General features: G+C 41.3%; 1 protein-coding gene across 1 annotated transcript in view; it reads right to left on the bottom strand.

The window, feature by feature from the left end:
- Positions 1-220: 220 nt before the first annotated feature.
- ALPK1 (alpha kinase 1) overlaps positions 221-13,083 on the bottom strand; it is a 59,847-nt gene continuing 46,984 nt past the window's right edge. Inside the window, exons 8-13 of the mRNA XM_007454796.1 lie at positions 12,047-12,151; positions 9,222-11,355; positions 6,448-6,601; positions 3,050-3,212; positions 1,588-1,774; positions 221-420 (exon numbers count right to left, since the gene is read on the bottom strand). Of these exons, the coding sequence (XP_007454858.1) occupies positions 221-420; positions 1,588-1,774; positions 3,050-3,212; positions 6,448-6,601; positions 9,222-11,355; positions 12,047-12,151 (2,943 nt within the window). The remainder of the gene's footprint in view (positions 421-1,587; positions 1,775-3,049; positions 3,213-6,447; positions 6,602-9,221; positions 11,356-12,046; positions 12,152-13,083) is intronic.

Here is a 13,083-nt window from a genome sequence, read left to right as displayed (position 1 = left end):
GCAGAGGGAAAGAGACTCTGCCCTGGTGTTGCCCTGGCAATTTAATATGGGCCTGAAAGTGATACTTATCAATTCATCTCACAAATCATTGGCCGGAACCAGTCCCATGTTCCCACCTAAACCCAAGGGACCAGGCTGTGCCACAATTGGTGTCCCTGGAAGGAGGGGAGAGTCTGGCACTGGTGAGCAGCACTAAGTGGTCATTATCACTCTAGATAGTCTATGAATTATTTGGTTTCTCAATTGAAGGTCTTGTCAAAGAAAGGCGATGGCATATTTCATTACATTCCACATGCTGGTTATTAAAGAAGTAAAAAATTCCTCTCTTTCCAAAATTGGTAGTGACATCTTTCTGATCAACAGAGTGAATCTGGGGATCTGTGAGGTAGATAAGCCCTTTTCCATTACCAGTCACCCAACCTAAAAGAGAAATACATACGTCTGAGAATTAAATCCTCTATAAATGTCAGTAAACTGTTTCTGAAAAAAAAAATGTATAATATATACAAGACACTTTAAAAACCTGGTCATCCTCTGGTTTATGATAAATAAATTTCTGTTAAGGGACTTGGTGTTGCATATTCCAATTATTGCTTTAAGAAGAATAATTAAATATTGGGTAATTAAATTTGTCAAATATGACATACCAGACCCAGGAATTAGAGAGCAATAACATGCACTTGGTATAATTATTAAATCACAATATTTTCATGATTCAGAAGTTTCTTTAATGCTTCACTCATTAGTTCATACATTCCTCTGTTCATTTAACAAATATTTGTTGAGTGTATACACTGTATAAAACACTGTTTTGGGTGCTGGAGATACAGCAGTGAACAAGTTAGTAAAAAATCTCTGTACTCATTTGTGTAACATTCTTGTGAAAGGGGACAGATTAATAAACAATATAAGTAAGTAAAATATGTAATATAACAGAGTGATGATAAATGCTATGGAAGGGGGATAAAAAAGATCTTGGAGGATGGTCATAGAATCTTTACTAGAAATAATTATAATAAAACTCATTTATCATTTAAATGAAGTACAGAATAATGGCTAATAATTCTGATAAATAACATACCAAACTGAAACAAAATTTAAATGTTAATGCAGATTTTAAAGGAAGTGAGATTCAAGTACACACAGCTTTCTGTTCCATAATGATTCCAGTTATGAAAACCAGTATTACACCTGTAATAAAGGTAAAGAGCTAGAGGAAAGAAAGTGTGGAAAGACTGTGACACATTAAAACATGCAGTCATAAGAAACCTACATCACTCAAATCCACTTGAGCGAAATTTTTTTAAAAAAGCTGTTATGGATTTGCTCTAGAATGAAGCCCAAGAGAATGTGAGCCAGATCTTCTCACTGATTATTTGACACCTTAGACACTTGCAGAAAGCTTTAAACATTTTTTCTAGGCATCATTTGCTACATACAGCAAAATTGATTAATTTAATTCCAAATAGTAGCCTATGCACTGAACAATCTATTTATTAAATAATGATTAGTAGAGATAGTTACAAAACCTCACATTTACATATAAATAATACTAAAAATAAAAAAATAATTCCCAGTTTCACATACCTTGTAAATCGACCACAACATCTCTATGATTGGAAAACTCATAAGAAAAGTGGCCGTAAGCCAAGCCATATTCTGTGGCTTTGTATTCTGTTTTCACCACTTTCGTGTTATTTGACAATTTTACAAATTCTCCCAGTATGTAAGGTTCCACACTGACACATCCTTTTATTGTCTTGCCCTCTAAAACCTGAAAAGTAGAAATGGGAGACAGTATAACAATGGTGAAGGCCATGGTCTTTGAGGTCAGAAGATCTCAATTTGAACCCAGGCTTTGCCACTTAGGAGCACTATTACTTCTCTAGATTTTGGTTTCCTTATTTGTAAAGTGGGTGTAATAATAGCTATAGGACCATTAAAAGGATTATATGAGACCATGCATGTACAGTGCTTAACATGTATGTGGCATATAATGGAACCTAAGATTTTTATTATTCTTTTATTAAAAAGTGCAAATAAAAATTAGTCCATGAAGTGACCTATGCTAGGGGGCTGGCTTGCCAGGTCATGTAGCTAGATCATGCACTGTGACTCTGGGTTAGAATATCAGTTCAAGCATTTTTGTGCAATGTGATCTATTTTGTAGACTGTAGAACTATTTTGTTTCAAAGGTTAGAGTTAATGTTTGTTTGTTAAATGCCCAGCATAGTGCTTCACATAAAGAAATTGCAAAATAGATAATAGCTATTATTAAATAAGTAACAAAATATGGGTCTAAAAATATCGCTGGCCAAAGTAAAAAAAAAAATTCTTTAGGGTGTAAATGTGCTAAGATCCAGCATCTTTGGGGAAGCAAGGTATTCTTAACCCAAAGAAGAGAAATGTCAGTGGGGATGGGTGCCTTTGCATATTTAAACAGATATCATAGTGAGGAGGGATTGGTCTCAATGGTCCCAGAGGGAAGAGCTACAAGCCAGGTAGAAATTAGAAGATGACAGATCTGGGCCAACTTCCTAACAACTGGAATTATTTAAAGTAAAAAAAACAAATAATTATTTTTTTCTTACTGAAGGTGTTTAAACTATGGCTTAGTTATCACTTGATTGCAAGGGGTGGGGGTCAATGAATATGAAACGGGATTTATGCATCATGTTGAGGGAATAATTTGTATTAGATATGATCTTTAGGGTCCCTTCTCTCCCTCTAAAAGTACAAAGACAACACAAAGGAAAAGTATACTAAAAATGCTAACTCGACCATGAGGGACCAGGTACCAGAATCAACAGATCTTCAAATGTGACTTGAAGGATCCAAATGATGCATCAGGGTACAGAGGGTCATATTTCTTACATATCTTACAAGTAGTTGAAGCAGATGAAGTAGAAGAAGGAAGCTGGTAACTGAGTTTATTGAATTTTACCAGAATGATGGTAGAGGTAGATGAATGGTAGGTTGGCAATAGAAATCTAACCTAATATATATTTACAGTCCTGCTTAATCAAACTCTTGATTTCTCTAATCTTACCAGTAATACTGAGGATGGTATGTAGAATATCTGTGTATGAATATTTTGTTCATAAAGTCTCTTGTTAAATTCTGTCACATAGTGCTGTGCAGTCATCTGCCTCTCCACATCGATGAAGTGGTGCCAGAGCCCCTTCTGCTCCTTATATTCTTTCCCAACATATCTGTGAATGGAAAAAACCACATAAAGAAATGCAAAGTGATCCTACTATACAGTAAGAAAGAAGAGATCAAGAGAGATATGCAAAAAAGCTTGAAAGATGTTACTCTTTCTCAGCCTTAGATTGTTAATGTTATCTCATGACTCAAATAATTTTGTAAGAGCCACCTGAACAGTGGAACATAATTCATACTAGCTGACTGATGGTTAAGTCTATCTATGTGTCAACTTGATTTGTCCATAGGGTGCCCAAATATTTGGTCAAACATTACTCTGGGTGTTTCTGTGAGGGTGTTTTTGGATGAGTTTAACATTTAAATCCATAGACTGAGTAAAGTAGGTTGCCCCCCCGAATGTGAGTGGGCCTCATCCAGTTGAAGGGACAAATGGAACAAAAGGCTGACCTTCTTTCAAGTAACAGAGAATTCTTGCCTGACTGCTTCTGAGCCGGGACACTGATCTTTTCCTGCTTTGGGACTTGAACTGAAACATCATCTCCTCTTGGGTCTCAAGCCTGCTGGCCTTTGGACTGGAACTACATATCATCAGCTCTCCTGGATCTCCAGCTTGCCAATTATAGATGCTGAGACTTGCTAGCCTCCATAATTATGGGAGTCAATTCCTAAAAATAAATCTTTTATATATATATATATACATATATATATATATGTGTGTGTATATATACACACAGACACACGCACACACATATACATTACTGGTTTTGTGTTTCTGGAGAATCCTAATACACTGACCCCGGATGACACTGATTTTAAAGAGAAAATGTCCACTTAGTGTAGCAGTTCACCAGACTTCTTTGGTAAGTCAAGGGAGCCAGCATGGGTACTGGAAAGTGCACGGACTCTGCAAGCAGATCTTTCACTCCCTGCAGCATGACCTTATATTAATTAGGTCAACTAATCAATCTGAAGGCTTCCTCTACCCTTTCCTTTTATAATTACTTCATCTGTACAAATACTTGTTTTCCATCATCACCTATTATGTGCACAACACTTTTTATCCTACTTGGGACTCATTGTGATTCCTGTATTTGAAGATTAGTATATTTTGGCAGTTCTGGAAAATTGTCAGAAATCATCTATTAAAATAGTAATTCTTCTCTATTTGCTCTGTTATCTTTTCCTGGTCAGATGTATGTTAGACCCTTTCACTCCATCTTCCCTGTCTCTTCTCTCTTTTATTTCCTATCTCAGATCCTCCTATCATGTATCCTGGTATATTAGTTGCTTAGGACTGCTGTAACAAAGTGCCACAACGTGGGTGGCTTAAACAAAAGAAACTGATTTTTCTCACAGTTCTAGAGTCTGTAAGTCTAAGATCAAGGTATCAACAGAGCCACACTCCCTCTGAAGGCATTAGGGAAGGATCTTTTCCAGGCCTCTCTCCTGGCTTCTGATAGCCCCTGCTTGGTGGCAGTGTAACTACAATTTTCACATGCATTCTCCCTATGTATGTCTATCTCCAAAGTTCCTCTTTTTATAAGGATACCAGTCATAGTGGATGATGGGCCTATCCTACTCCAGTATGAACTCATCTTAACTAATTACATCTGCAATGACTCCATTTCCAAATAAGATCACAGTCTGAGGTACTGGGGGTTATAACGTCAACTTGAATCTGGGGTTGGAGGGACACAATTATACCCGTAACACCTGGCTTCACCACTTTGACGTGTGAATTGGTGCAGGTTTCTTAACATCTCTGTGTCTCAGTTCCCTCATCTGTAAGATGGGGATAATAATACAGTAGTAACTACCTCATAGGGTTTTTTGAAGATTAATTAGTGTATCAATGACTTAAAACAGGGCTTGGGAAGTAGTAAGAAATGTACATGTTTACTATTATCATCAACAACCTTCTCAAGAAATGTATTTCTACTATTTAAGAGTCACCCAATTTCTCTCTTTTTTTCTCTTCCTATTTATTTCTTACATTTTTTGGATTTGGCTAAAGATCAAGGTCTACATTAAATTAAAAGTCTTGCCTATAGGTCCTTTAAAATACACACATGGTATAAAATTAGGCCTTAAACCCAATGAGTACCACCTGTGATCACTAATTTTCAGGTGAGTTTTTTGCTTAAAGTTGTCATCAAGAACTAAGGCCAAACAAAAAACTTTCCAGGTTATTTGCCTCAGTGGGGTGGCATTTCTTTAAATAACCTATTTTTGAGCACGTAGCCATTCCTGCGTCCCTGCTTTATATCGGTGGTCTCTATGGATGGACCTAGAGACTGTCATATGGAATGAAGGAAGTCAGAAAGAGAAAAACAAATATCGTATATTAGTGCATATATGTGGAATCTGAAAAAATTGGTATAGACAATCTTATTTACAAAGCAGAAATAGAGACACAGACGCAGAGAACAAACAAATGGATAGCAAGGGGGGGCGGTGGGATGAACTGGGAGATTGGGATTGACATATATACACTATTGATACTATGTATAAAATAGACAACTAATGAGAACCTACTGTACAGCATAGGGAACTCTACTCAGTGCCCTGTAGTGACCTAAATGAGAAGGAAATCCATAAAAGAGGGGATATATGTATACGTATAGCTGATTCACTTTGCTGTACAGTAGAAATTAACACAATACTGTAAAGGAACTATACTCCAACTGGGGGGAAAAATATATATATATATATATATATATATATATCCGTGGTCTCTGAACTCATCGCCTTCCATGGGTAGCTTCTGTCACTAGCTGCTCTCTCATCCCTCCCCTGCCCAAAACTTCTACACAGGGTGTCTTAAGGATTCAGTATTCACTTATATCCCTGGATATGCTTCAACCCTGGCCTTAGAGGATGTTTCTGCCTTTTTTTGCAGGCTCACCCATTTACTTAGAAGTATGGCTTGTACAGTTTGGCCTTTCTTGCCACCATTTTTAGTGACAGTGTTTAAGACTCTGTGGTCTGTCATATAGCCAGGAACACTATTTTTCTTATCTGTACAATGGGGTTTAATGTTCCCTAATGGGTTTGAAATCATGTATATAAAACATCCAGCCCAATGGCTGACATAATGTGGGTCCTCCATATATGATAACTGTTATTAACTAACTAATGAGGAGGAGGAAAAAGGAGCTGAATTCTGAAAACATACATTTTAGCCATTTTTTCAGCCCTTTCAAAGTCTCATAAACAATTAATTAACAGAAGGGAAAAATTGGCCCTTTTTACATTAGTGATATAGGTGCTTTTAAGCAATACCTCCCCAGAGTTTCTTCTTGATGAAGATGATGTACCCAAAATGCATTCCTTTGTCTGCCTTTCTTCTTCACATTCAGGTAGTCCCCCAAATACACAACAGTTTCCTGGGCTGTCCACAGTTCAGATTTCTTGGAATATTTTAACAAAAGGGCATCTTGAAAAAAAGATAAGATGAATATTGATCTTATTTTTCAAAAAGATCCTACAATTCATGGATAAAATTGAAGTAACACAGGTCCCAGTCCAGCTCATTTGAAATATTCAACTTTTTAATATATTTTCTCAAACTTTATCCTTTTCTATGACTATTACTAAAAAGTTAGTGAAGTACGATAAAAAGGTAAAGCTTGAGAAATTACAATAAAGAATAGCCTTTGGTTCACAAAATCTCGTTTGTGATGGAAACATATTAAGGTCAGAGCTTCTGTATGAAAGTAATGGAAAATAAAAGGTTTTTTTTTTTTTTTTTTGCGGTACGCGGGCCTCTCACTGCTGTGGCCTCTCCCGTTGCAGAGCACAGGCTCCGGACGCGCAACCTCACTGGCCATGGCTCACGGGCCCAGCCGCTCCGCGGCACGTGGGATCTTCCCGGACCGGGGCACGAACCCGTATCCCCTGCATCGGCAGGTGGACCCTCAACCACTGCACCACCAGGGAAGCCCAAAAGGGCTTTTTAAACAGCAAAATCCCAGAGACCATCTTGGAACAAGTGATATGTGTGTGCATCTTCTTCTAATTATCTGGGGACCTCAAATAATAGAGGCTGCTACCTATGCCAGATCACGCAGATAGAAATAAATTGAATAATTCTACCCCAAAGGTTCCTGGCAACTCTAGGAATCCTAGATTGCATATGAAAGTGCACCCTCGTTTTCTCTCACATATTTTAAGTTGGGAAAGTCCAGGAACTACTGAGAAAATATAGCTACTGTACAAAGATGCAAACTCAACTGAAAAAGGAAAAGATCAGAGGAAAAAGTAAGGGTTGTTTCCACCTTAAAGAAAGGAAGACCAATGCCAGCAAGAAAACATCTCTTTAAGGGGGAAGACCAACGTGAACCCTAAGGAAGAAATGCAACATTTTGGATCCAAGTTAAACTGAAGTGAACAAAGACTTCCAGGGTCTAGGTTGTGATAAAGGGTAAATGAACAGGAGACTCGGGAGAGAAAATACTTAAAGTGAGATAAACCCACAGGTCTGGGATCGGGAAGGGAGATGACGGGGTTGGGGGAGATGGTGATCGCGGTTGGGTGACTCAATCAGAGAAGCTGGGGAAGGAAATGGAAGGTGAGCTGCTTGCACACACACATAGAAAGGGCAGTGAACTGAGGGAAGAAGCAAGGAGAGAATGCATAACTTGTTCAGTTTTTTCAACGTTGGGCCTTGCTTCCTCCAATGTGTTTTTTCACCTATAAATTGGCACACAGACAAAACAATAAGGCAGCTACCTAACTCTCAGAAATGTGATTTTGAAACTGCAGAATCTCACAGTAAGCAGGGGAACCCTATTATTAGAAAATTTTGCTTCTTTTGGCAACAACCTGATCTGTCTTTTAGTCTGACTTCAAGGTGGCAGGCAAAACACCGAAATATTTTGAAACAGAAGTTCTTTACATTGGCTTTACACAAAGTCACTGGGGAGCTCTTAAAAAATAAGGATGCCTGGATCACATCACAGACCCATTAGACTAGAATCTCTGGGGTGAGGCACTGGAAGTTTAAAAAAGCTAAAAAGCCTCTTGGGAGATTCTCAGGACTTCCCTGGTGGCGCAGTGGTTAAGAATCCGGCTGCCAAAGCAGGGGACACGGGTTCGAGCCGTGGTCTGGGAAGATCCTACATGCTGCAGAGCAACTAAGCCCGCGACAACTACTGAAGTCCGCACCTCTACAGCCCACGCTCCACAACAAGAGAAGCCACCACAATGAGAAGCCTGTGCACCGCAACGAAGGGTAGCCCTCGCTCGCCGCAACTAGAGAAAGCCCGTGTGCAGCAATGAAGGCCCAAAGCAGCCTTAAAAGAAAAGCCTTTTGGAAGGAGACTCTCACGCGATACCAGTGTTGAGAACTACTACTTCAGTATCCAGTGCTCAGCAATCTACGTAGTTTGTTTCCTCTGAAATGCATTTCACAATAATTTCTTTTTCTCATTCAAGTAATTCTTCAGTATCTTGGAGGGCATTACAGTGTGATCCTCTGGGCTAAGAGAAGAACCTTCTTTTGTCTTTGTCCCAGCTTCTCCACCACTTCTAAGCTGTTTTGGACATGCTGATGGCTGGGTGGCCCCAGCCGAGGCTTCCTGCTAGGGGAAGAGACCTTGCGCTGTTCCTTAAGCAGGAAGCAGTTGTTAATTGTACCTGATCAATCCATTGACTGGCAAGAAACCACTTAGGACAGGTGTGAAAATCTCTGCCCACTAGAAGGATGATGTGTAACTAGGTCAAACCCCATCTCCCTAGGATCGGAATGGGAAAAATAGGGAAAAACCAGCTGGTTGGTAATGAGAATCAGTGGAGGAGACAAAAGCTGAGGGTATATGGTATCCAGAGCTGTTTTAAGCCCTGACTGACGACTGCTCCCGAGTCCTGTAAGATTCTCCCTTACTGCCTTGTGTGTCTTTATAGCAGGGAAGAAGGTCCCTGAACTACACATTTCTCTATATATTCACAAAGCATAACCGGGGTCGATATCTTTCAAGAGCTTTAAGTGATCTACATAACAAGAGCTTCAGAGGGCCCCGAACATGCAGAGATGCTTCCTGAAAGGCTGTACTTACTATGTGCTCCATGGAGTTGCCTGGACTTAAAAACTCCTGTGTTCTCCAGTCTCTGGAACAGCCAATCATGCCTCACCCCTGCCAAGAGTTTTTCAAAGTCATCAGGCTGCAGGGTGCGAGCCTTAAGGATCTTCTGTGTTGTCATTCCTGGCAATGAAACAAAAGAACTTCCACTGGAATTCAGAAAGGACCATGGGTTTTCTCCTTCAGAAGAACCACTGGAAATTGCAGGTGATTCCAACCACCATGCCAGGGACGAGCTGGAGCTCTGGCTGCAGTTTAGCAGGTTTCCAGGTTCATTTGCTTCCTCTGTGGTAGTGCAGTCCTCGCTGAGGACAGGGATGGAAGTGTTACCACTTACAGAGGAATTGGGGATCTGGGCTCCCCGACCACGCAGCTGCCTCAGAGCACATGGTCTGTGAGAGCCACGTGTGCTTGTGGCGTGAACATCTGTGCTGTCCAGCAGCTGGCTCTCCTCATCCACCGTGGAGGCGTCAGGGTCAATGCCCTGCTCTTTGACTGAGCCACCACTTTTCCCTGAGTCAGGATTTTGAACAAGCCAATGAGGAGTGAAAGTGCTACATGCTATCATGGAACTTTTGCCCAGAGGCTCGTCCACAACTATGTGGAAGTCTACGGGCCTATCTTCTGCTCTCTCTGCTGTTTCTTCTTCTGGGTCAACCCAGCAGGGGCTACCTTTAAATGGGGGACCTGTGTCTCCTTTGATTTCTTCTCTCTTCTCTTCTTCATGACTGTCCTTGGCGTCACAGTTGACTTCTGGAAACTTATCAATTATTTCAAAGGTTTCTTCTTCTTGGATCGAAGGATATGTGGCCATGTTCTTGGGCCAACCAGAATCAGAAGACCAAGAAGCAGAACCAAATGAGGGTCTGGAATGAGCAGAAGTATTTCTGGACCCCACATTTCCAGCTTCCCACATACCTTCTGGAGCTCCTTTTAACAGCCCTGCGCCTGAGGCCAACAAAGTGCCTGTTGTGTTATGAGGAGGAAAAGTTGTCAAGGGCATGGGCTTGTGTAGCTGACTTTGAGAAGACTCTAAACTGTCATCCCTGGACACCTGGAGAGAGAGACCATGAAGCTCTGAAGACAGTGGATGTACAGCTCTGCTCTCCCCATCGATCTCCAGTTCTTCTGCCAGGGCAGTGGAACACTGAGTGTCCACATGATGCTCTTCCTTGCTAGGCTCTCTTCTGGCTGACATATCACCAACGTGGTAATTCACTTCCTCCCATCTTGTAGAAGAACTAGACCCTGATAACTTGCTCCGAGAACTGGAGCTCTGGCTGTCGCTCAGAGACTCGTTCAAAACAGCTCCCCCACCACTGCTATGGTCTGTTGACTCAGCCTCAGTCTCCACATCCTCATCCACGGACACGCGAAATCCATCAGAACCGGCCCAGTTTCTCCTTCCTACCCTCCTGAGTTTCTCCCAACCATTCTTAGCCATCTGGGAGGAAGATATTACCATGCCTTTTTCAAAACATGGTTTGTCCTCAGTAGTACTCACAGTTTCTATGTTTTCTGTTTCTGTTTTTAGATCAGTGATGCAGACTCCTGTTTTTGTACCTTTCCGTTTATTTTTGTTGTTTCCACAAGTGCTTTCAAATATTTCGCACACTGAAGTGTGGTGCTGTGAATAGGTTTCAAGAATTTTTTGGAAATCCACTTGCCCATGCAAGATGGGTTTCTCCAACCCACACTTGAAACCCTCTGGAACATAAGACTTGTCATCAAAACTTGAGAAGCTTTGAACTTGTAACTGTTCCTTCACCCTGGTGATAACAGACATGACTTCCTGAGAGACAGCTTCTCTCTCCTGACGTCTGGAGGAAGTACTGAAAGTATACAGCTTTCCCATAGCTTCACTACAGAGCTGACTTGCTGTGTGGACTGTCTCCATCTCCCCATAGAGCCTCTGGTGCACCGTGGTGAGACCGAAAGCAGCTTTGAGAAAACTATGGAGCTCCTGTTTTCCAGTAACTGGTTCATCACATTTCTTGGTAAGGAGGCCAATTTCAAAGGCCTCTCTGGCTTCACACAGATATGAATTTTTCATTCCTGGAGGACAGTCATTAGAACTACTATATGACAGCAGGCATGTGCCGCGAATATTCTAAGGAAAATACCAAATACAAAATCAGACACTGAATTGGAAACTGGAGGTGAATCAGGGAAAACTTTTCATCCCTGGAGGACAGTCATTAGAAATAGTATAAAAAAACAAACATGTGCCACATGGAAAAATACAGAAACTACCAGCTACCATCCTACTGTAGCCCTGATACTTTTTGATCAAAGACGATAAATTTGTTACTGTTGCTATTGTCAGTTATAGCAAACAGAGTCTATACGTGGAATGTGGACATAATAATTTTGCTATATACAAACACATCATTTGTTTAATAATAGTCGAAACAATAGATTAGTGGCTTCCAAACCCCTCTGTGCATTTGAATCACCCGGGCAGTATTTCATAATGAAAGGTTTCTGGGTACAAACCCCAGGGATTTACATTTAGTGGATTTAGGGTAGAGCTCAAGAATATGTATTTTGAAAGGGCTTTTAGGTGATTCTGACATGCTTGGGAACCATTGTTCTAGAGCAGATAACATCAAATCCTCCGGCTGTATTAACTTAGCTCCCACCAGGATGTCACTACTCTGACTGATAAAACCTTTACATATGTGAGGTCTGATCACAATTATCTAATGATATACACAAAGCCTATTTTAAGGTTAGACCCTTCCCTCCCAGCAGTTACATCTGTCACTGGAGAGAGGAGCAGTGAGGGCTGCACTGTTTACCATAGCCGTGAGCACGAAGAGAGGCGTGTAGGGGCTGAAGGCAGCTGCCAGCTTGCAGGCTTCAGCGGCTGACAGCAAATGGTGGTCAAACTCCTTCAGCAAGCCCTGTGAGGAAACAGGAGGCCGAGTATACTGTTGACAACTATTGATCCATTAGCAAAAGACAGGCTATAAAATTCCTTTGCTTTTCTTTCAAGATTCTGAGGCATGCCCTGCGCCTCATCACAAGCATTTCAGAACAGGGCCAAGAAAGAGTAAGTGGGTCAAAAGACCCCAGGACAGTGACTGTCCTTTCCCCCACACCCATACATCATCCATCCCCAACTCGTACCGCAGAGAAGGCCTCATGTGTGCAAACATTCACACTGCCTGCCTGTGCAAAGTAATTCAGACAAGTTTCTTTGGAGGATCGTGCAGCTCTTTGTTCACAGAACTCTGCACATTTTGCAGTCAGATTCACTGATGATTTCTGCATTGTTCTTGGCAAAGAGCCCTTTAATGTACGATTTCACAGCAACTAAGATTGAATCATTGGGCTTCCCTGGTGGCGCAGTGGTTGAGAGTCTGCCTGCCGATGCAGGGGACGCGGGTTCGTGCCCCGGTCCGGGAAGATCCCACATGCCGCGGAGCGGCTGGGCCCGTGAGCCATGGCCGCTGAGCCTGCTCATCCGGGGCCTGTGCTCCGCAATGGGAGAGGCCACAGCAGTGAGAGGCCTGCATACCACAAAAAAAAAAAAAAAAAAAAAGACTGAATCATTTATTCCAGAAATATGTATTGAGTACCTCCATGTGCCAGGCACTGTTCTAGCCATGAAGGAGAGAGCAGACAGTGAGCCTGCAATAAGCTTATTTCCTGTTAAGGGGAGATCAGTCAATACACAAAATAAGTAAAATGCATAGTATTTGAGACGGCAGCAAGTGTTCCAAAGGAAAATAAAGTGAGAAGAGGCTGAGGAGGTCCAAGGCGGAAGGGCAGTTTGCAATGTTAAACAGTCCTCAGAGACAACTTCACTGAACAAGGGGCATAACCCTTTTCC

The sequence above is a fragment of the Lipotes vexillifer genome, unplaced genomic scaffold (genome assembly GCF_000442215.2).
Source record: "Lipotes vexillifer unplaced genomic scaffold, Lipotes_vexillifer_v1.1 scaffold1219, whole genome shotgun sequence".
NCBI lineage: Eukaryota > Metazoa > Chordata > Mammalia > Artiodactyla > Lipotidae > Lipotes > Lipotes vexillifer.
The sequence above is the reverse complement of the archived record's forward strand: the minus strand, read 5'-3'. Positions and strand labels throughout refer to the sequence as shown.